The sequence below is a fragment of the Schistocerca nitens genome, chromosome 6 (assembly GCF_023898315.1).
Source record: "Schistocerca nitens isolate TAMUIC-IGC-003100 chromosome 6, iqSchNite1.1, whole genome shotgun sequence".
In the NCBI taxonomy this organism is placed as follows: domain Eukaryota; kingdom Metazoa; phylum Arthropoda; class Insecta; order Orthoptera; family Acrididae; genus Schistocerca; species Schistocerca nitens.
In genome coordinates, this window is record NC_064619.1 from 366,622,799 (window position 1) to 366,646,120 (window position 23,322).

General features: G+C 39.8%; 1 protein-coding gene across 1 annotated transcript in view; it reads right to left on the reverse strand.

The window, feature by feature from the left end:
* The window catches only part of LOC126263364 (dynein axonemal heavy chain 10), a 1,742,213-nt gene that overhangs the window by 549,357 nt on the left and 1,169,534 nt on the right, over positions 1-23,322 (reverse strand). Inside the window, exon 43 of the mRNA XM_049960456.1 lies at positions 15,799-15,999. Within this exon, the coding sequence (XP_049816413.1) occupies positions 15,799-15,999 (201 nt within the window). The remainder of the gene's footprint in view (positions 1-15,798; positions 16,000-23,322) is intronic.

Below are 23,322 nucleotides of genomic sequence, written 5' to 3' on the forward strand. Positions count from 1 at the left end.
ACACCATGATGAATCTTTCAAAAAGGCATGGACAATTTTTTCACAGCTTTGTCATATGTGAACAGTGTATCACAAGTGTTTTAAAACAGTTTCTTTTTACCTCCTCTGCCCTTTTCGAAATTCTGTCATTGTTTACAAATGCAGCTAGGTGGATATACAGCATCCAGTTTGTCATGCTGGGTATCCATTTTGGCAATGTTCTATCAGATTGTCTGACTTGTGTATCAAGGTTTGGATGTAATCAATAGGATTCAGGTCTTCAAGCACTTGCATACTGAGGTTTCGATGTAATCAATAGCATTAAAATCTTCAAGCACTTTCCAATGAGCAGAGTTGAATGAGGATAGGCAAGCATATCAAGGTACTGATGGCGCAGAACGACTCTAATAGTGTTGAATTGTATACTCTGCCCAATTTTTGGAGCATAATTATTCTGACAGTTTGAATGTATTAAGAGCTTAATCTTGGGAAATGTGACAGAGCCTCATATAATATATGCACTAAAATCTTTACTACGGAGGAATAGTCAGGGAGCTATGTCTTTAGACTTTTCATAACCTCAGAGTATAGAGCTTTATGTGATGGCAAGTAAATGGGTATTCCATTACTAGTAAGCCATGTTCATTGTAACTGCAAGTGCTTGTATGGTGATGTTGAATGAAAGTAGGGAGGTGTAGTACAATATTCTCATACAGATAGATCCTCTACTGTAACTGTTTATTTATTTATTTATTTTATCCATCTTTCAGCATTAACATGCAATTGATGTCGTCAGAAGAGTTACAGCTATTTGTACATTATGTTTTACATATCAAAATATTACATAGTAAAAATACAGCATTTTAAGTATTATAGCTATTTGTACATTATGTTTCATATAACAAAAATATTACATGGAAAAAAAAAAGACAGTGTTGTACCCTATTAGCTTATAGCTAGCTGCCTCTACATCCATAACTATACATAACAGTAAGCCTAAGTTTATCAATAAATTAGATCATTTTTACAACTATTCTGAAATTCTTCTACACTGTAGAAAGTATTTTTCTTCATCCACACTTTGGTTTTAGTTTTGAAAATATCCATTGAAACCAATTGAGCCTGTATGGGTAAAGTGTTGAATAATTTTATGCCTATGTATTCATAGCTAGATTGGGTTTTCTTAAGCCTGATTGTGGGTATATCAATCATATTTGTTCGTCGAGTATTGTGTTGATGAACTGATTTCCTTATAGTGTAGTGGTTTAAGTTTTCTTTTATGTTTAATAGGCAACAATATATGTAAAGAGATGGAACTGTGAGAATTTTTAAGTCTCTAAAATAAGATCTACATGAGGTCTTGTTGTCAGTGATTCCATAAAGATGTCTAATTGCTTTCTTCTGCCAAGTGAAATTTTTTTTGGCTCCTGGAGAGTTACCCCATAAAAGAATGCCATATTGTAGATGGCAATGAAAGAAGGCATAGTATGACTGAAGCAATAAATCTTGTGTAACACATGTGTGTAGTTTGGCTAGTAGGTAGATAACTCGTGATAGCTTTCGACATACATAACCTGTATGTGTGTCCCAAGTTAATTTTGAGTCAATGTGTATTCCTAGTAGTTTAACAGATGATAAATCCATGTTACTGATTGATAAACTGAAGATTATCTTGACAGTCTTTTCATGGTTCATAGATAAGTCATTAGCTTTAAACCAGATATTAGATATTTTGAGACACTCTTCACTTTCCTCCTTCAATATGTTTATATCCTTTCCAGAATTAGCTAATGTTGTGTCATCAGCATAGAGGATAGATTTACAGGGTAAGTTATTCGGAAAGTCATTTACAAACAATATAAATAGTAGAGGGCCAAGCACTGAGCCCTGAGGAACACCTCGTTTTATACTTAAAGTCTGTGACTGTTGGTCATTATGCTTTACTATTTGTTTTCTATTGCTGAAGTATGATTCAATTAGTGAGAGTTCCAAGTGTTTGATTCCATAGCAACACAGTTTATCTAATAATAATTTGTGGTTAACTGAGTCGAAAGCCTTACTCAGGTCAATTAGAATGGCTTCAGCAGATAATTCTGACTCAAATGCACTTAGTACAAAAGAGATAAGGTTTTCAACTGCTTTGACTGTTGATAAGTTTGACCTGAATCCATACTGAGAATCATTTAATATATTATTGTCTGATAGGTGTATGCATATTTGCTGCAGTATGCAATGTTCTATTATTTTTGAGAGAATAGGCACAAGTGAAATTGGTCTATAATTATTGATACAGGACTTGTCACCCTTTTTGTATAATGGTATGACAACTGTTTTTTTGAGACATTCTGGAAAGTGTCCACTCAAGAGCATCCAGTTTATCAGTATGCAAAGAGGATATGTTATGAGATCTACAACTTTTTTAATTACATAGTTTGACAGGCCATACACATCTTCAGATCTAGAGTATCCTAATTTAGAGGTTGCTTTCATTATATCAGTTACTTGTACTTCTCTCCATTTACAAGCTGACACTATGTTTGTAATGTTTTGTTGAAAATTTCTGCCAGATATGGGATGAGAAATAGGTGTATGTGTTGAATTGGAATTCTGGTTGCTGTGGGTTGGAAGGCTAAGATTGGCAGAGTTGACAAAAAAGTGATTGAAATCATCAGCAGTGACGTTAGCAGCATTTGTGTTGTCTTTGTAGTTTATATCCATACCTAGCTCTGCTTTTATTACTTTCCATGCAGCCTTACATTTATTGTGTGATTTTTTAATGAAATCACCATTTGCCTTACACTTGGCTATTTTAATTTCAGATCTATATTTTCTTTTCAGGTTTTTGTAAGTTTCTTTGTCTACTGCTCCCTTTTTGACCTTATCGTGACGAATAATTACCAATAGTCTCAGTTTTTGTAATTGGGGTGAAAACCACTTCTGTAAAGTTGAGTGGCTAGGTTTCCTAACTTTTTTGTTTTTTTGTTTTTTAACCAGTGGACAGCATGTGTGGAAGATTTCAGAAATGATTTTGAGGAAAGTGCTGAAGGCTTCATCAACATTTCTGGAGGAGTGCATAACAGTATTCCAATCTATAGACTTAAGTTCTTCTCTATACTTGCTAATATTTGTATCTGTAGATAGTCTGACACACTGAGTTTGTTCCTCGTCTTCTTTTGGTTTTTTAGTAATTAGTTTCACCCATATACCTCTATGGTCTGACAGGTAATCGACATTAAATAAGCCTAGCTCAAAATCACATTTGTATACATTTGTTATTAGATTGTCAAGACAGGAGGAGTGCCTTGTAGGACTTTCGTTAGCACAAAAGAGATTATAGGATCTTAACATGTTTACTAAACTAACATTTCTGGCTGTCAATTTCCTAATGTCTATGTTTAGATCCCCAAAGATTAAAATTTTGTATTTAGTATATTTTTGTACACTGATCACAAGTTTTTCTAAACGTTCTATAAATTGTTCTACATTACTTTCAGGAGTGTGATATAAAGACACAGTTATGAGCTGTATACTATGTATAATAAAAGCAGCTGCTTCAAAAACACCTTTAATGCATAGGTCACTAACTTCAAGAACAGAAAACTTTAAGTCTAGATCATTGCTAATATATATGGATGAACCCCCATAGGATTCACTGGGTCTGCAGAAGTATGTAGCTAATCTGAAACCTGATGGTACATACAGTTTTATATCCTCTTCCTTTAACCAATGTTCGTTTATACATAAAATCATTCTTTTGTTACTTTTTAATAGTATACCAAGCTCATCAGCTTTATTTTTCAGAGACCTGACATTTAAGTGCAGAAATAAGATAGAGTTACTCTCACAGGAGGGGAGGAGTACAGTATTATGGGGCAATGGAGAACATTTAATTGTTTTTTCAGCCCTGGAAACTATGTTAGGTGGCAGTTGGACTTCCTTGGGATAAACCATAAAAAATCTTCATTTCTCTTTGGTAATTTTTTGGGTGTGTTTGAAACACGGTTGGAAGTTTGTTTCACTTTACTGTCTACAAGTTTTATAGGAACATGTTTTCCCAAATCATTTGGTATCACTTCATCATGAGACAAAGATGATACTTTACTTACTGTGACTGGTCTATTCTTTTCTGCTACTCTTGAAGGTGATGGAGGAGGAGCTGGTACTGTTTCTGCTGTTGGTGAAGTTGGTTTAGGTGCTGCTGGTGGAGGAGTTGTTTCTGCTATTACTGGTAAAGGAGTTGGTTCTGCTACTGCTGGTGTGGGAGATGGTGCTGCTGCTATAGGAACTGGTTCTACTGCTGGAGGAGTTGCTTCTGCTGTTGCTGATGGTGTTTCTTCTGCTATTGCTGGTGAAGTAGTTTGTGCTGCTACTGCTGGTGAGGGAGATGGTGTTACTGCTGTAGGAGCTGGTTCTAATGCTGGAGGAGTTACTTCTGCTGTTACTGAACGTGGTTCTTCTGACGCTGCTGTTGATTCTACTTCTGTTAGTATTGCTTCTTTAGGTACTTCTGCTGCATTTTCTGTTACTGTATCTGATTCTGCATTAGTCACTCCTAGAGATACTTTCTGTGATGATGATACAGGTACCACTGATGATGTTGTTGGTAAGTATTGCAGTCTCTGAATAATTTCCATTAGCTTTAATGTAACAAGTTGCTTTCCAAGGCCATTTAAGTGCAGCCCGTGAGTAGTGTGGAATCTGCGTCCAATGGTATTAATATTAACAACAGAAACATTTCTATATTGCTTGCATATACTGGAAAAAAGTTCATTGGCAGCACTAATTTCCTTGTTTACACACGACCAGGACATCAAGTCGTACCTTTGTGGTATATTTACGAGGATAACGTTTGTATGACTTAGTTCAGATAAACACTTGTTTAATTCGCAGCAGGCTTTAGATGTATCATTTTGATAAATGTCATTAGATCCACCAAAGAGGACAACAAAATCTTTCGAAGACAGCTTTTTTATTTCTTCAGAAAAAACTAGTTTTCTTATTTCTGAGAGGGGCGCCCCAGGCTTTACAAAGCTCATCGATTTCACATTTGAAGCTTTATTTATGCGTGAGACTGATGTTTTCTTTCGCATTCGCAACAGGTTACACCACTGTTTGTGTTTTTCCCGCACTTTCTACAAACATAAACAACAGAACTGTTATTAACAAAAGTTACAGTACCTTGAGGTAAAACGCTAAGCCTCTTTGCTTCTTTTTCATACTGTTCGTGTTCGTGATGTTTTATAACTGAAAACTCTTCCAGTAGAGCACTGATAACTTCGTCTTTGGTGTTTCTCATATTAGGTTTTTGGCCTAAGTCGCCTTTGAAACAGCTATTGCAGAACCATAGTTTCCTTTTAGGACTGACATTAACACACGAATAATGAAAAACTGTTTTACAATTTAAGCACATTATACCTTTTACAACACGTTTCTTGCAATGGCATGTTGTATCAGAGTTCACCATTTCCCATGAATGAGTCGAAGTACTTGCTGGATGAGATGCCTGATTATAACATTTTCCTGTTACAAGTTTTTTTTTGGCGTCTACTTTTGCGATAATATAACATGGCATACATGTACTGTCATAATACACACAGAATTTGTTGCATATCGAACACTTTTCCTCGTTATTTTTTGACTTTTGTACGGAACTGACATACTCCCGATCTACACTAGGCACCATATTAGAGCCTGTTATGTTGCTTCCACAAAAATCATGCTTTCCACACAGGCTCAACTAGCTCTAAGACCACCTCTTGGAGATACCATTAAATGTGTCTTCTCGAAGTCAAGAGTTCCTTTACCTATTTTAAGCACCCATTTCTGTTCAACTCTAATATTATTTAATTTCTCTGGTAATATTTTATCTTATCCCACTCTCTATCTTTTAGATGAAATGAGATGAATGTGGTGGTTGAAATGGTAGCTGATAGGTTTGCTAGTTATGTGAAAAAACTTCAGTTGCTGTGGTACTGTTGTTGTTGTAGTCTTCAGTCCGAAGACTGGTTTGTTGGAACTCTCTATGCTACTCTATCCTGTTCATGCCTCTTCATCTCCAAATAACCACTGCAACCTATATCTTTCTGAATCTGCTTACTGTATTCATCTCTTGGACTCCTTTGACAATTTTTGCCCCCCCCCCCCCCCCCCCCCCCACGTTACCCTCAAATACTAAATTGGTACCGAGCGAGGTGGCGCAGTGGTTAGCACACTGGACTCGCATTCGGAAGGACGACGGTTCAATACCGCATCCGGCCATCCTGATTTAGGTTTTCCGTGATTTTCCTAAATCGCTCCAGGCAAATGACGGGATGGTTCCTTTGAAAGGGCGCGGCTGACTTCCTTTCCCATCCTTCCCTAACCCTATGAGACTGATAACCTCGCTGTTTGGTCTCTTCCCCCAAACAACCAACCAACCTACTAAATTGGTGATCCCTTGATGTCCCAGAATGTGTCCGATCAACCGATCTCTTCTTTTGGTCAAATTGTGCCACATATATTTTTTCTGCCCAGTTCTATTCAGTACTTCCTCATTAGTTATGTGATCGACCAATCTAATCTTCAGCATTCTTCTGTAGCATCACAGTTTGTAAGCTTCTATTCTCATTTTATCCAAACTGCTTAATTTCCAGGTTTGACTTCTATACATAGCTACACTCCAGACAAATACCTTCAGAAGAGAGTTCCTGAAACTTAAATCTATATTCAATGTTAACAGATTTTTCTTCTTCAGAAATACTTTTCTTGCCATTGCCAATTTATGTTTTATATCCTCTCTACTTCCGCCATCATCAGTTATTTTGCTGCCCAAATAGCAAAACTTATCTACAACTTTAAGTGTCTTGCTTCTTAATCTGATAGCCTTAGCATCATCTGATTTAATTCAACTACATGCCGCTATCCTTGTTTTGCTTTTGTTGATGTCAATCTTATATCCTCTTTTCAAAACTCTGTCCATTCTGTTCAACTGCACTTCCAAGTCCTTTGATGTCTCTGACAGAATTACAATGTCATCAGAAAAACCTCAAAGGTTTTATTTCTTCTCGCTGAAATTTAATTCCTACTCCAATTTTTTCTTTTATTTCCTTTACTGCTTGTTCAACGTACATTGGGGATACGCTACAACCCTGTCTCACCCCCCCCCCCCCCTTTCATGCCCCTTGACTCATATTACTATCATCTGGTTTCTGTACAAATTGTAAATAGCATATCACTATCTCTATTTTACCCTTGCTACTTTCATAATTTCAAAAAGAGTATACCAGTCAATGTTGTCAAAAGCTTTCTCTAAGTCTACAAATGCTATAAATGTATGTTTGCCTTTCCTTAACCTATCTTCTAAGAAAAGTTGTAGGGTCAATCTTGCCTTGCTCATTCCTCTATTTCCCTGGAATAACGAACTGATCTTCCCCAAGTTCTGCTTCTGACAGTTTTTCCACTCTTCTGTAAGGAATTCATGTAAGTATCTTGCAACCACATTTTATTAATCTGATAGTTCTGTAATTTTCATACTCATCAACTTTTGAATTGGAATTACGACATTCCTTTTGATGTCTGAGGGTATTTTGCCTGTCTCGTACATCTTGCACACTAGCTGTGTCATGGCTGGCACTCCCAAGGCTATCAGTTACTATTATATGAACGTTTTCTGCAAAGTCAGCTTTGGAGCCAATCTTTAACTTGTGGCTGCTTTTAACCTACTATGGTACAATAGTATTTTGGATGGATAAATCTCTTTCACTTTACCTTCTAGCTGGGAAAGTGAAATAACAACAATATGAAAAGCATATGTTGTAGGGAGTGTTCCCTCCTGTATAGTTTACAAAAGCTGGTGTTGGTAGGAAGGATCTAAATAGCACAGGCTGAAAAACAGTCACTGATGTGAAGCACATTGTGTTGAGCAGCATGTTCAGCAACTGGATGGTCCAGCTGTCTCTTGATCACAGTTTGAGGGTGGCCATTCATGTGGAAAGACAGCTTGTTAGTTGTCATACCCACATAGAAGGCAGCATTGTGGATGCAGCTTACGTTTAAATTACATGACTGCTTTCACTTGTAGTCATGCCTTTGATGGGTTGTGAGATGCATTTAATAGGACTGGAATAGGTGGTAGTTGGAGGATGTACGGGACATGTCTTGTGCCTAGGCCTGTTGCAGAAATATGAGCCATGAGGCAAGGGGTTGGGAGCAGAGGTACATAAAACTAAAGCAGTCTATGAAGTACTCACTGAAGTGAAGTAGAAGAATATTGTGAAAGTTCAATGGGTGGCAGAATACCACTGTGGGAGGGGTGGGGAGGATAGTGGGTAGGATATTTCTGATTTCAGGTCATGGTGGAGACTGTGATTGAGCTGCTCCAGTTCTGGGTGGTAACAAGTCATGAGAAGAGGTCTCTTTTGTGGCCAGAGTTGGGTATTTGGGAGGCGGTAGGTGACTGTAGAGACAAGGCACAAGAGATCTGTTTCTTTCAAAATTTGGGTGGGTAATTTTGGTCTGTGAGTGCCTCAGTGAGACCCTTGGCATATTTGGAGAGGGACTGCTCATCACCGCAAATGTGATAACCACAGGGGGCTAGGCTGTATGGAAGGATCTTCTTGGCATGGAATTGGTGGAAGCTGTTGAAGCGGAAGTGTTGTTGATGTATGGTAAGTTTGAGGTGGATGGCGGTTCTGATGTATCCATCCTTGAGATTCAGGTCTACATTGAGGAAGGTTGTTTGTTGAGTTGAGTTAGACTAGGTGAAGCAAATGGGAGAGAAGGCGTCGAGGTTTTGAAGGAAGTGGGTAGGGTCCCATCACCCTCGGTCCAAGTCACAAAGATGACATCAATGAATTTGAACAAGTATGAGGCCTGGAATTCTGGTTGGTTAGGAAGGACTCCTCAAGATGGTCCATGAATAGGTTATCCTGGAATGATGCCATACATGTGCCCATTTACATACCACAAATCTGATGGTAGGTGATGCCTTCAAAGAAGGACCTTGCCTCATTCTCCTTCCTCAAATCCCTCAACATGGAAGCCAACCTTACATACACAGGAAGAACAGCACTCCACCACCTAAAAATTGATCCCATTCTTATAACCCTATCTGCCAACAAAGGTTCCACCACTGTGGTTATAAGCCACAGGTCTTACCTGGCAAAGGGACTCTGCCAGCTGTCAGATAAGTCCACCTACAAATCCTACCAAGGTAACCCCATTCCAGAACTCCAGCAGAATCTCCAGTCCCTTCTCAAAACCTTAGTTCCATCACAGAACCTCTCCCTTGGGTCTTAGCTCTTTCCTCACCCTGATGCTTGTTAAAGTCCATAAACCCTACCACCCAGTATTCCCCACTGTGGCGACTTGCTGTGCCCACACTGTGAGACTCTCCATTCCCTTGGACCAACACCTTCAGCTTAATACCCTTAGCCTACCCTCCTATAGGACAGACGCCAACTGTTTCCTTCACCAGCTCTCCATAGTTCCTATTCCTTTACCACTTGGTGCCCTGCTCAACAGTGGTAATACCACCAGCTCTACACTAACATCTCCAATGCCCATGGCTTTGCTGCTAGTAAACACTACCTTCCCCAATATCTGACTGAATATAAATATATATCCTCCTTCCTGGTCATCATCACCAACCATGTCTACACCCACAGTTACTTTTCTCTTGTAGGCATCACCTACAAATTCGTTTGCAGTATGACAATGGACACATGCATGGCCTCATCTCTGGCAATCTGTTCACATGCTACTTAAAGGAATCCTTCCCAACCAAGGAGAACTCCAAATTCAGCTCTTGGTTCTGATTCATTGATGACAACTTTGTTGTCTGGACTGAGGGTAAAGACACCCTATCCATATTCCACCAGAACTTCAACACCTTCTCCCTCACTCACTTCACAAGGTCCTCTTCAACCCAACAAGCCACTTTCCTTAAGCTGATCTTAAACTATAACAGGGCATAACAGTTAATCAGAAAATACTCATCTTCATTTCTCAGCAATCTCTAATTGTGCAATAGCTATAAAGAATTTGTGACTTAGCTGCTCCACCAAAATTTGCTGCAACTTGCTGAGTTCTTGACAGTGTAGATACGGATTTTGTAGTGCTAAGAGAAGTCCAAGAAATTCAGGTTGACACAATGTTCTATTTCATAATCACGTGTTTATTGCATAGCACTGTAATAAAATCGACTTACAAAAACTACTGGAAAGAGCCCAAGAAACTGGTACACCTGCCTATTATCATGTAGGGCCCTGTGAGCACACAGAAGTGCCGCAATAGGAATCCTGCAAGGATGTCCATAAATCTGTAAGAGTATGAGGGGGTGGAGATATCTTTTGAACTTCACATTGCAAGTCATCCCAGATAGGCTCAATAATTTTCATGTCTGGGAAGTTTGGTGGCCAGCGGAAGTGTTTAAATGGAGAAGAGTGATCCTGGAGCCACTCTGTAGCAATTCTGAACGTGTGGGTTGTGCACTGTCCTGCTGTAATTTCCCAAGTCCATCAGAATGCACAATGGACGTGAATGGGTGCAGGTGATGAGACCGGGTAATTACGTACCTGTCACGTGTCAGAGTTGTATCTAGATATATCAGAGGTCCCATATCACATCAACTGCACATGCCCCACACCATTACAGAGCCTCCACCAGCTTGAACAGTCCCCAGATGACAAGCAGGGTCAATGAATTCATTAGGTTGTCTCCATACCTGTACACGTCCATGTACTCGATACAATTTGATACGATACTCATCTGACGAGGCAACATGTTTCCAGTCATCAACAGTCCAATATCAGTGCCATGGACCCAGGCATTGCATAAAGCTTTGTGTTGTGCAGTCATCAAGAGTACACGAGTGGACCTTTGGCTCTGAAAGCACTTATCGATGATGTTTCGTTGAATGGTTCAAGCGCTGACACTTGTTGATGGCCCAGCACAGAATTTTGCAGCAATTTGCACAAAGGTTGCACTTCTGTCATTGCTGAATGATTATCTTCAGTTGTTGTGGGTCCCATTCTTGCAGGATCTTTTTTCAGCTGCAGCGATGTCAGAGACTTAATGTTTTACTGGATTACTGATATTCATGGTACACTCGTGAATTGGTCGTATGGGAAAATCCCAACTTCATCACTACCTCAGAGATTCTGTGTCCCATTGCTTGTGCAATGGCTATAACACCACATTCAAACTCACTTAAATCTTGATAATCTGTCATTGTAGCAGCAGTAACCGATCTAACAACTGCACCAGACACTTGTTGTCTTATAGGAATTACCAACCACAGTGCCATATTGTGCCTGTTTACATACCTCTGTATTTGAATATGCATGCCAGTACCAGTTTCTTTGGCACTTCAGTGTATATATCTGTGACTATTGCTGCCTAAATCATTCATTATTAGAAATAGAAAATTTGTGTATTAAAATCAAAATCTTGCTAGTGTACACAGACAGTCATCATTCAGTTCTGCATTAACTCATTCCTCTACATTAAAACATAAAGTTTTACATGGTATTTAGAGCTTAGTACTGAAACTCATAAAATATTTTTACTAACAATGTTTTATAAAGTAGCCGACCGGTGTGGCCGAGAAGTTCTAGGCTCTTTAGTCTGGAACAGCGCAACCGCTACAGTTGCAGGTTCGAATCCTGCGCGGGCATGGATGTATGTGATGTCCTTACGTTAGTTAGGTTTAAGTAGTTCTAAGTTCTAGGGGACTGATGACCTCAGATGTTAAGTCTCATAGTGCTCAGAGCCATTTGAACCATTTTTTTTATAAAATAGCTTATGTAATGAAGATTATTAATTGGAAAACGTTCCTAACATTTATGTGAGTTTATTACACAAATACAGATGGAATGTTAATTTCAATCCATACAAAAACTATCTTGCAATTATGAAATAACAATTGTTTATGTTTTATGTCCAAGCATCAGTTAGTCACAATTGAACCAGTGCAGAGATATATGCATGCTTGCTAAAATTGGAATGAAATTAATAACAGAAAATGAATCAGTGTAATAAATTGAATAGTAAATGAGCAGATAATTGATGTAAGGTTGTTACAAAAAGTGGCAGCCTGACACCTGAGATCAATACTTCATGTTATATTTATCCTAATGATCATGCATCTGTAGTTTCAACATAAAACTCAAGGATGGCTACATCAGTAACTCCATACACATTAAACCATAACAGCCACTAATGATACCACCATTTTGACAGCTGCTACCCATTCCATACCAAGAAGTCTCTTCCATACAGCTAAGCCAAACTTGGTCATCTCATCTGTAGCATGACAAGCAGACCCTCTCCAAATATACCCAACCATTAACAGAAGCAGATCTCCCGTGCTTAGTCTCTCCAGTTACCTACCACATCCCACATATGCACATCTGGCCATAAAAGAGTTAAGAGAACTCCTCTCATAACTCAGTACCACACAGGACTGGAGCAACTCAACCACATTCTCTGCAAGGGTTTCAACTACTTCTTGTCGTGCCCTGAAATGAGGAATATTCTACCCACTATCCTTCCCATGATGATATTTTGCCATCCACCAAACTTATGCGATATTCTTGTCCATCCACAATCCATTCCTGCCCCCAACCCACTGCCCCTAGGTTCATATTCTGCAATAGACCTAGATGCAAGAATTGTCCCACACATCCTCCAATCACAACCACCTACTCCAGTCCTGTCACAGGCATCTCCTAATGCACCAAGGGCAGGGCTCTGAAAACAGTCATGTGTTCTACAAGCCAAGCTGCAACCACAGTGCTGATTTCTACCTGAGGATGACAACAAGTTGTCTGTCCACATGAATGGCCACCAACAGACTGTGGCCAAGAGACAGCTGGAACATCCAGTTGCTGAACATGCTGGCTGACATGATGTGCTTGACTTGAATGACTGCTTCACTGCTGGCACCATCTGAATTGCATCATACCAACGCCAGCTTTTCTGAATTGCGGAATTTTTCCTGTATAATATCCTTTTTCCCATAACCATCCTGGACTCAGTTTTACTAGTCCATGTCCCCTCCAAACACATCCCCTTGCCTGCTCTTGCTTCTGCACTACACGTACATGTTGTCTCACCAATGCTCCTACAGACTTTTCTCCTATCTTTACAGCTTACCTATCTTTACAGCTTACCTATCTTTACAGCTTACCTATCCCCTTTCCCTATCCTCTTCCCCCACCCCAGCATAGTCTCCAGATTCTGCACCTAGTAGCCCATACTGTACTCACCATGCCCCTGCTTGCCCCACATGCAGCACATCATCTCCCTTCACCCCTACCCTGCTATCTCTCCCATTCCAGGCCCCACATATCCTCCTTCACCATCCATGTCAGTTTGCTGTACACATCGGATGCAGGTGAAACCATAGTCAGGTTGCAGTTGCACAAGACAGTAGTCATGTGTACGTGGGCGCGCATGCGCGTGCATGTGGGCACGCTCTATTTTGGAAGAAGAACTTTTGTGTCTAAAAGCTTACCTGCTTAGCAGTCTTTTCATTGTGTCTGGCTGCAATCCATCCTGGACTTTTCACTGTTTGATTTTAGCAATATGAAAAGGGTAGATTACTATTCACCACTTAGAGGAGGCGCTGAGTCACACAATGGAAAGATTGTTAAACATTTACACTTTTGGACAAAAAAAGTCCTACTTCTGAAATAGAACACACATGCAAATTCACACAAGCACAACCCACACAAATGCTGCTACTGTCTTCAACTGCTTGGGTCTGATTGGAAAAGTGGATTTATTTGGATGACACTGGGTTCCTGAGCATATACATATGATCTGCTTGGATAGATGGTTCTTTAATTTCACTTGAATTTGGGCAGAATTTATTGTCTTTAACATCAGTTTTTAGGGGAGATTGACTGAGGATTGTGGAGAATGACTTCACAAACTTGCCTGAGAATACTATATACACTGCCAATTTTTACTCCTTGAACCTCTGCCACAATGAAGAGCAATGATTCTGTAAAGCAGACAGATGCAGCACTGAGCAGTTAACAAATAAAGAAGTCACAGAACATTCTGTAGATGGCTCATGCCAGGTGATCTACGTGAGTATGATACTGGTGTATTTTTTTTCTATTTTTCTATTCTTAAGGCCATTTAGTTTGCAATGCTGAAATAATATAAATTGGCTTTCATCCCACAACAAATGAATATGAAACTCATAGACTTTATTCTATATTTGCCTAATATATTTATATATCAAACTGATCCCACCACTCATGTGATCCTTGTGTGATGCAATAAGTGCCTCTGTCACTATATGAGAAAAGTCATATGAATTTATACTTACTGCACAACATCATAATATTTATTCTGAGACTCTGAGACTGTCAGACACACAAATTTATTAACATATTGAACTGCACAAAAGAGTTTCTCACTTCTCACCATTCTCTGAAGATTTTTGCTTAAGTGTTCTTGGAGATAAGGAGTGCAGCAGAAGTAAATTTCGCCCCTTGAGGGCACAATACTAACACTGCTATGGGAGTACAATGATGGATGAGCTCTTTTTAATTACCTATAGCACTGCAGTTTTCACCAACATCACAACTTGATAAGGGGAGTGTAGTGGTTTCACTGTCAAAATTTTTTTCAGTACTGGTGCATCTGTGATTGCAAATCACAGAGCAGTCAGTGGCTAGTACAGATGTTTTTCTTGTAGTGATCCTGTTCTCATTTCCAAATTAGTTCTGCGTTTTAAAATAAATTCTATTGGATTAAAATGAAAACCACCTTAGCTCAAAGGATGAAATCCCTCAAAAGTGTCCAACATTGAAGACATCAGGTGAGATAAATTGAAGGTATTTTGCTACTATTTGAGGGACTCCTCATCAAAGAATGAAATAATATTGGACTAGGACCCTGATATGCAATCAGACACATTTAAGTCAGCCCAAGAAAGAATAAATACATGAAGCCTCTGGGGTAAAAAACCCAGCTGTTAAGTTGGTTAGTGGTAAAGGATTTTTTTATACATGAGGCACTTTTGGTAGAACTAAAAGGTAACTGCTATGGACATCATAAACCTCCACTGCAGAACACTCATCTAATTTCATAGTACACCATATTGAAGAAAAATTGCATGTGGAGTTATCACAACTCCAAGGAAGAAGATTAGTTGGTGACTGCGACCTCCGACTCATATTATAACAAACTACAGAACTTATTGTGGTCTAAGCTACATCAAACTGATGACAATTCTTCAACAGCAGAGAAATATCTTGTTGGCCACTTTTAATTTTGAGATAAATGCTATCAGTTAACTGATCTCAGAATATAATGATTTCAAGATGACCAATTTTAGACCTAGACATTTTATATTTTTTGTTATTATTGTTAGGGATATAGAAAAGCTTACATTAAATAAATAAGAATGGAAGTACAGAAAGCAATACAGAGTGGCAATTAGTCTGTTCAAAGTGAGCTGTAAAGAGGTGGATAATGTTCATGAATGACATCAACATGTGTCTTCAACATTAGCCCTCACTTGAGTGAGTCTTTAAAAGAACAAATAAATGGATTCCACAATAAAAGCTTTCTGTAAAATGTAGTATTTCTGCATTACAAACAAAAAATTGACATCTATCTATAGTTTTGATTTATTTTAACATGTATACACTACAGACCTAAAGCTTATCTGCAAGGTTTTGAGACCTACTTCATACATAACTTTTGTGTTCCTAATTTCTTTGATTTTTACTGACCTTCAAATGTGGGAGCTAGTTGTGCCATACAAACATTTTGATAAAAATTCCTATTTCTAGTTTCCACACAAATATGATAGTGTATTAATATAATGACTCACATCATTCATAAGTGTCAGAAGCCAAGTGGTGCGCACTGAATCTGTAGTGGGAACCAGAATCTCACTGAACTTTTTTTCAGGATCATGTTCATATATCGGCACCACCCATTCCCAAGCCACCCACTCATCTTTCTCCACATCCACGAAGTACTCATATAGTGTTGGATGGCCAATGGGCAGGTATCCTTAAAGAAAAAGAATTAATCATGTATATTATTATCATTATGTGTACAAGAGTAAGAAATGTAGTACTGTTAGGGAATATATTCCTTTCAGATCTACTTGCACGTAGAAATTTTCTTACACATGATACTTTACAATATGTAAGGTTCAATGTTAAATAAAATTGTAATAATATAAAAAATTGAAAATTCTAAAGTGGAAACCAAACAATGATACGGAAAAAGAGATTGTATACATGTTATTGCAACTAAAGGAAAAGTCACTTTCAGAAATGATAAAAATGTGAAACTAGTCTGGTGAGTACAAAATCAAATAGGGGTAACACAGGAGTAGGAGTAGGAATGCAGGTAAGTTACCATGCACAGCATTATTATCATAGCCAAGATAGACATGAAGCCAACACCCACCATAGTTATTCAGGTTTATATACCAACTAGCTCCACACATGTTGAAGAGATTGAAAAAAGATGTGATGGGATGAAAGGAACTATTCAGTCAAGGAAGACAAAAATTTAATTGTGATGGGGGACTGAAATTCAATAGTTTGTAAAGAAAGAGAAGAAGAAATAGTAGATGAATATGGGCTAGGGGAAAAGAATGAAACAAGAAGCCATCTGGTAGAATTTTGCACACAGAGAATACACTCCTGGAAATTGAAATACGAACACCGTGAATTCATTGTCCCAGGAAGGGGAAACTTTATTGACACATTCCTGGGGTCAGATACATCACATGATCACACTGACAGAACCACAGGCACATAGATACAGGCAACAGATCATGCACAATGTCGGCACTAGTACAGTGTATATCCACCTTTCGCAGCAATGAAGGCTGCTATTCTCCCATGGAGACGATCGTAGAGATGCTGGATGTAGTCCTGTGGAACGGCTTGCCATGCCATTTCTACCTGGCGCCTCAGTTGGACCAGCGTTCGTGCTGGACGTGCAGACCGCGTGAGACGACGCTTCATCCAGTCCCAAACATGCTCAATGGGGGACAGATCCGGAGATCTTGCTGGCCAGGGTAGTTGACTTACACCTTCTAGAGCACGTTGGGTGGCACGGGATACATGCGGACGTGCATTGTCCTGTTGGAACAGCAACTTCCCTTGCCGGTCTAGGAATGGTAGAACGATGGGTTCGATGACGGTTTGGATGTACCGTGCACTATTCAGTGTCCCCTCGACGATCACCAGTGGTGTACGGCCAGTGTAGGAGATCGCTCCCCACACCATGATGCCGGGTGTTGGCTCCGTGTGCCTCGGTCGTATGCAGTCGTGATTGTGGCGCTCACCTGCACGGCGCCAAACACGCATACGACCATCATTGGCACCAAGGCAGAAGCGACTCTCATCGCTGAAGACGACACGTCTCCATTCGTCCCTCCATTCACGCCTGTCGCGACACCACTGGAGGCGGGCTGCACGATGTTGGGGCGTGAGCGGAAGACGGCCTAACGGTGTGCGGGATCGTAGCCCAGCTTCATGGAGATGGTTGCGAATGGTCCTCGCCGATACCCCAGGAGCAACAGTGTCCCTAATTTGCTGGGAAGTGGCGGTGCGGTCCCCTACGGCACTGCGTAGGATCCTACGGTCTTGGCGTGCATCCGTGCGTCGCTGCGGTCCGGTCCCAGGTCGACGGGCACGTGCACCTTCCGCCGACCACTGGCGACAACATCGATGTACTGTGGAGACCTCACGCCCCACGTGTTGAGCAATTCGGCGGTACGTCCACCCGGCCTCCCGCATGCCCACTATACGCCCTCGCTCAAAGTCCGTCAACTGCACATACGGTTCACGTCCACGCTGTCGCGGCATGCTACCAGTGTTAAAGACTGCGATGGAGCTCCGTATGCCACGGCAAACTGGCTGACACTGACGGCGGCGGTGCACAAATGCTGCGCAGCTAGCGCCATTCGACGGCCAACACCGCGGTTCCTGGTGTGTCCGCTGTGCCGTGCGTGTGATCATTGCTTGTACAGCCCTCTCGCAGTGTCCGGAGAAAGTATGGTGGGTCTGACACACCGGTGTCAATGTGTTCTTTTTTCCATTTCCAGGAGTGTATTTTTAATCATTGCCGATACTTGGATTAAGAGTCATGAAAGAAGGTTGTATATGTGGAAGAGACCTGAAGACATCAGAAAGTTTTGCACTGATTATACAGGGTGATCAAGGAATCACCCTGATATTACAAACTGCCAGTCATGGTGGAAAGGGGAAAATGTATCAGTCTGAGGTAAAGGACCCTGGTCCAGAAACGACAGAGTCAGTAGTTATAAGCGAAAATCTTTCTGGTAGCTCTGACAGTGTGATACTTGTACCAGTGCTGTTGTTGCTATATGTTAGGCAAATTTCATAAGTGGTAATATGGGCCAAAACAAGGAAAAAATGACTGGTAATCATGGACTCTAAAAAGCATACCTTAAATGCTATTCGCACTTGTTCAGAAGAAGAGATTTATTTCACACTAGCAAAAATGAACAAGTGCTCATAGCTTTTAAGATATGCACTTTAGAGCCAAAGTTTAGTAGACATTTGTTTCTTGTTTTGGTCCATACTATCACCTCTGAAAATTGGCTACTCTACTGTCTTAGCAGCAACAGTACATGCGTATGTGTTCTATAACTTTCAACATGGCCATTTCTGTACCAGGGTTCCTAACCCCAAACTGATGCATTTACCTTTCTCCATCAAGGGATCACCCCGTATAATAGTAAGAGAGAGATTTCTTACCAGATTTTAAACTGTAAGACATTTCCATGGTTAGATGTGAACTCTGACTGCAGTTTATTGATATGAACTGTACATTAAAACTGTAGAAACTGTTCAAAGATAGGAAATTAAGAAGATGTGGGCTGGATAAGTTGAAAGAATCAGAGGTTGTTGAGAGTTCCAGAGGGAACTTTAGGCAGTGATTAATGACAGGAGAAAGGAATACAATATAAGATGACTGAGTAGATTTGAGAAATGAAATAGTGAAAGCAGCAGACAATCAATTATATAAAAAGACAAGACCTAGTAGAAATCATTGGACATCACAAGAGATAATTAATTTAACTGATAAACAGGGCAACATGAAAACATGAGACGCAGGAATGGCTAGAGGGCTAATGTAAGGATACAGAAGCATATATAACTAGGGGAAAGATAGATACTGCCTACACAAAAATTATAGAGGTCTTTGGAGAAAAGAGAATCAGCTATGCAGATATCAAAAGATCAGATAGAAAACCAGTACTAAGCAAATAACGGAAAGTTGGAAGGCAGAACTTATACAAGGGTTAAACAAGGGAAATGAACTTAAGGGCAATATCACAGAAAGGAAAGAGAATGTAATTAATATGAGGTGGCAGATATGATACTGCAAGAAGAATTCAAAAAAACACGGAAAGACCTACATCAAAACAAGGTCCCTTGAGTAGACAACATTCCGTTAGAACTATTGATATCCTTTGTACAAAGCTATTCCACCTCACACGCAAGATGTTTGAGACAGGCAAAATAACCTCAGACTTCAAGGAGCATGTAATATTTCCAATTCCAAAGAAATCAGGTGCTGACAGGTCAGAATATTACCAAACTGTCAGTTTAATAAGTCACAGTTGCAAAATACTAACGTAAATTATCCACAGAAGAATGAAAAAACTGGCAGAAGTTGATGTCGAGTAAGATCAGTTTGGATTCTGGAGACATGTAGGAACACATGAGGCAGTAGTGACCCTATGACTTCTCTTAGAAGACAGGTTAAGGAATGGCAAACTTTTGTTTATAGCATTTGCAGACTTAGGGAAAGATTTTGACAATGTTAACTGGAAGGTAGGTAAGGCTATCTACAGCTTGTAAACAAACCAGATGGCAGTTAAAAAAGCCAAGTGGCATAAAAGGGAAGCAGTGGTTGAGGAGGAAGTGAGACAGGATTGTAGCCAATTCCTAGTGATGTTCAGTCTGTACACTGAGGAAGCAATAAAGAAAACCAAAGACATATTTGGAGAAGAAATTAATATTCAGAGAAAGGGAAAAAAAGGTTTGCTGATGACACAGTGATTCAGTCAGAGGCGGCAAAGGACTTGGAAGAGTAATTGAATGGAATGGACAGTGTCTTGAAAGAAGGGTATAAGATGAGCATCAACAAAAGCAAAAGCAGTATAAAGGAATGCAGTCAAATTAAATCAGGCAACACTAAGGGAATTAGAATAGGAAATTAGATACTAAAAGTAATACACAAGTTTTGCTATTTGGGCAGTAAAGTAACTGATGATGGCTGAAGTAGAGAGGACATAAAATGCACACTGGCCATGGCAAGAAAACTGTTTCTGAGGAAGAGAAAGTAGTTAACACTGTAGGCAGATTTAAGTGTTAAGAAGTCTTTTCTGAAAGTATCTATCTGGGGTGTAGTCTTGTCTGAAAGTAAAACATAGATGATAAACTCAGACAGGGAAAGAAAAGAAGCCTTTAAATATGTGGTCTGCAGAAGAAAGCTGAAAATTAGATGAGTAGATCATGTAATTAATGACAAGGTACTGTACAGTAGTTGGGAAATAAGAATTTTGTGGCACAGCTTGACTAAAAGAAGGGATCAGTTGATAGGACACATTCTGAGACTTAGTACATCAGAGAAGTGTGGGGGGTAAAAATTGTAGAGGGAGACCAGGAGATGTATAAAGTAAGCGGATTCAAAGGGATGTAGGTTGCAGTAGTTATTCAGAGACAAAGAAGCTAGCACAGGATGAAATGGCATGGAGAGCAGCATCAAGTCAGTGTTCAGACTGAAGACCACATCTTGCAACAGCTAGACAGAATAGTTAGACAGAACTTACCTTCAGGAGGTAAAATTCCAGTACTAAGGGAAAACAACAACAACAACAACAACAAACTCTTCCCTAGCTTTTGAAACTATTAGTTTCTTCCTCAAAGAAGAAAGTGGGATGTATTGAGGAATGTCAGAAAGAACAGACAGTGCACTCAGATCCCAGGATGAGGATGATGGGGGAAAAATGATGAAGGGGGATGCATGAGAGAGAGAGAGGGGGGGGGGGAGGTGAAGTTGGAGGAAGGAATGCAGCTAAAAATGAGTAATTAAATAATTCAGTACACAAATGAACAAATAAATAAATAAATAAAAAGTAGTGAGAGTACTCTATGTTAATAAAGGTTAATAAAGAATAAGACCACAACTGTAACGGGATGTGCGAATATGTTGGTGAGCAAGTTCCACCTCCACATTTCAGAGAAACTAGTATCTATGATTGAAATACCCTGTATGAACACCACGCACTCAGGTCCCTTAAATCACACTCCAGGTCATCTCCAGCAACTGTGTTCTGGGTATCCCTGAGAAGGACTGTTGTTCTACATTCACTCATGTTCTCAGCCAGTTTCATGATGGTCATTCCTATGGTCTGTATACTACAAGTACATGTAAGTTGGTTAACATGAAGTGATTGGTTAACATGAAGTGTTTTTCTCTTATCTTGTTATGCTTGTTTATGCTATAGAATTTACCAGTGGAGGAGCTGGAGTAAGAGGTATGGTTGGTTGTATGTGGCAGGTTTACAGTATGAAAAATTTGGAGGGGGGGGGGGGGCGGCGGCGGCACAAATTCATATAAAGATAACAGTTTGGGAATGTCATATGAACTGATAAATATGTTATGCAGGTTAACAGAAAGTTACAGTGATGATGGCACTTGGAGGATATCAGGGAGGGCCTCATTTTGTTATTTTGGGTCTTGACACGAGAAATCCATATACTTGGCAGAGTAGGTATTTAGGCATTAAATGCCTAAATGGTACTGGATGACAAAATGGGGTAGAACTTCCAACTTAAGAAAGAGGATGAGACTAAGATACTGCCTGGGAGATTTGTTTGTAGACAAAATATGTGGAGTGGTTAGAGGCATTTGAAGAGGGCTCCGAAGCCAACTACAATGAAACTGCCAGGTAGTTGTTTTTGCATGTTTTGGGAAGTAGGTATAAGGTGGTTGTTCCTTGGGTCAGGATAGGTAAGGAATTGTATGGCAACAACTGTGATCCTTATAAGGGGGCTAGAGTTTTAATGATTTTGTGCAGATCAGTCTTTATGGAAGGAAAGGATGGGTGTTAAACTGTATATTTAGATGTCTGTAAGCTAATGAAGCATCTCTGCTATAAGCCACAAACTCCTTACTGTCAAGAACAACAATAGCCAAGAGGATATCAAGCCAAGAACCAGAGTTGGAGGAGATGGGGACGGGACTCCTATTAACTTCACAGAGAATGGTAAAAGTGTTTTGAGATTTCATGAAGATTGGCACTGGGTAGATTTGCTACTGGTCGATATCCATTATACGTTCTGCTGTTCTTTAAACTCACACTGAACTGATACCTCTGTCTCCATGGTGGTGCAGGGTATGAGTTCAAATTTTTTTTTTTTATTTTTTTTTTTATTTTTTTTTTTTTTTATGGGATGGGGAGCACCTGCACTTACCATATTCTTACTGGGCAAGGCCTTGACAGTAGTGGAGCTTCGGTGTACAGGGAGGATGATAATAAGAGTGGTCTCTCTTCAGGTTACAGGTTGCTTGGGATTCATCATGAATAAGATTTGGGATTTTGTGTGATATTTTTCAGGAAAGAGTGAGAAGTGATGCAGGAAGTAAGAAATTTCAAGATTGTCTGGACAGGATGGTTTTAGGGCAGAGGAGGCAGATCCATTGGGAATAGGAGAAGGCACTGTTCAAGGCATGGTTTGACATCCACTCTTTGGGTTGTCAGTTGGGTTTTAATGAAAATGATATTTTCAATTAAGGTCATAACACCTCTAGACTGAAGCTGTCACAGTGCTTACCAATATATGAAGGTAATTCACAGAATAACCTTTTCCTTCCTGTAAATAACTAACTGTAATGGCAGAATTGTATGGGCATATCGGAATGCTGACAGGAAATGCAACCTGAGTCACACGCCGTGGCGTGTACACAGCCACCAGCTACGAAGAACAGTCTGAGACCGGCCAGTTGCGAACATGTATCACTCTTGACACAGTGATGACGGGTTACCGGACGTGCACACTACCCAGAACTATTGCTCACGCATCACATCCTAACAGCAAATGGACGCAATACCATTTTACTCGGCCATCCAAAAGACCCCGGTAGATAACTTACACAGAAATTGTTTGAGACTGTTTTTATAACATACATAATGAAACTACAGCTTGTTGCTATTATTAAATATAGTCACCATTTAAATTTAAGCATCTCTCTTGCGATTTCACTGATTTACAAATACCTTGTTCATAAAATTCTGCTTCCGGGGCACACAGCCAATCTTTCACGGCATTTTGG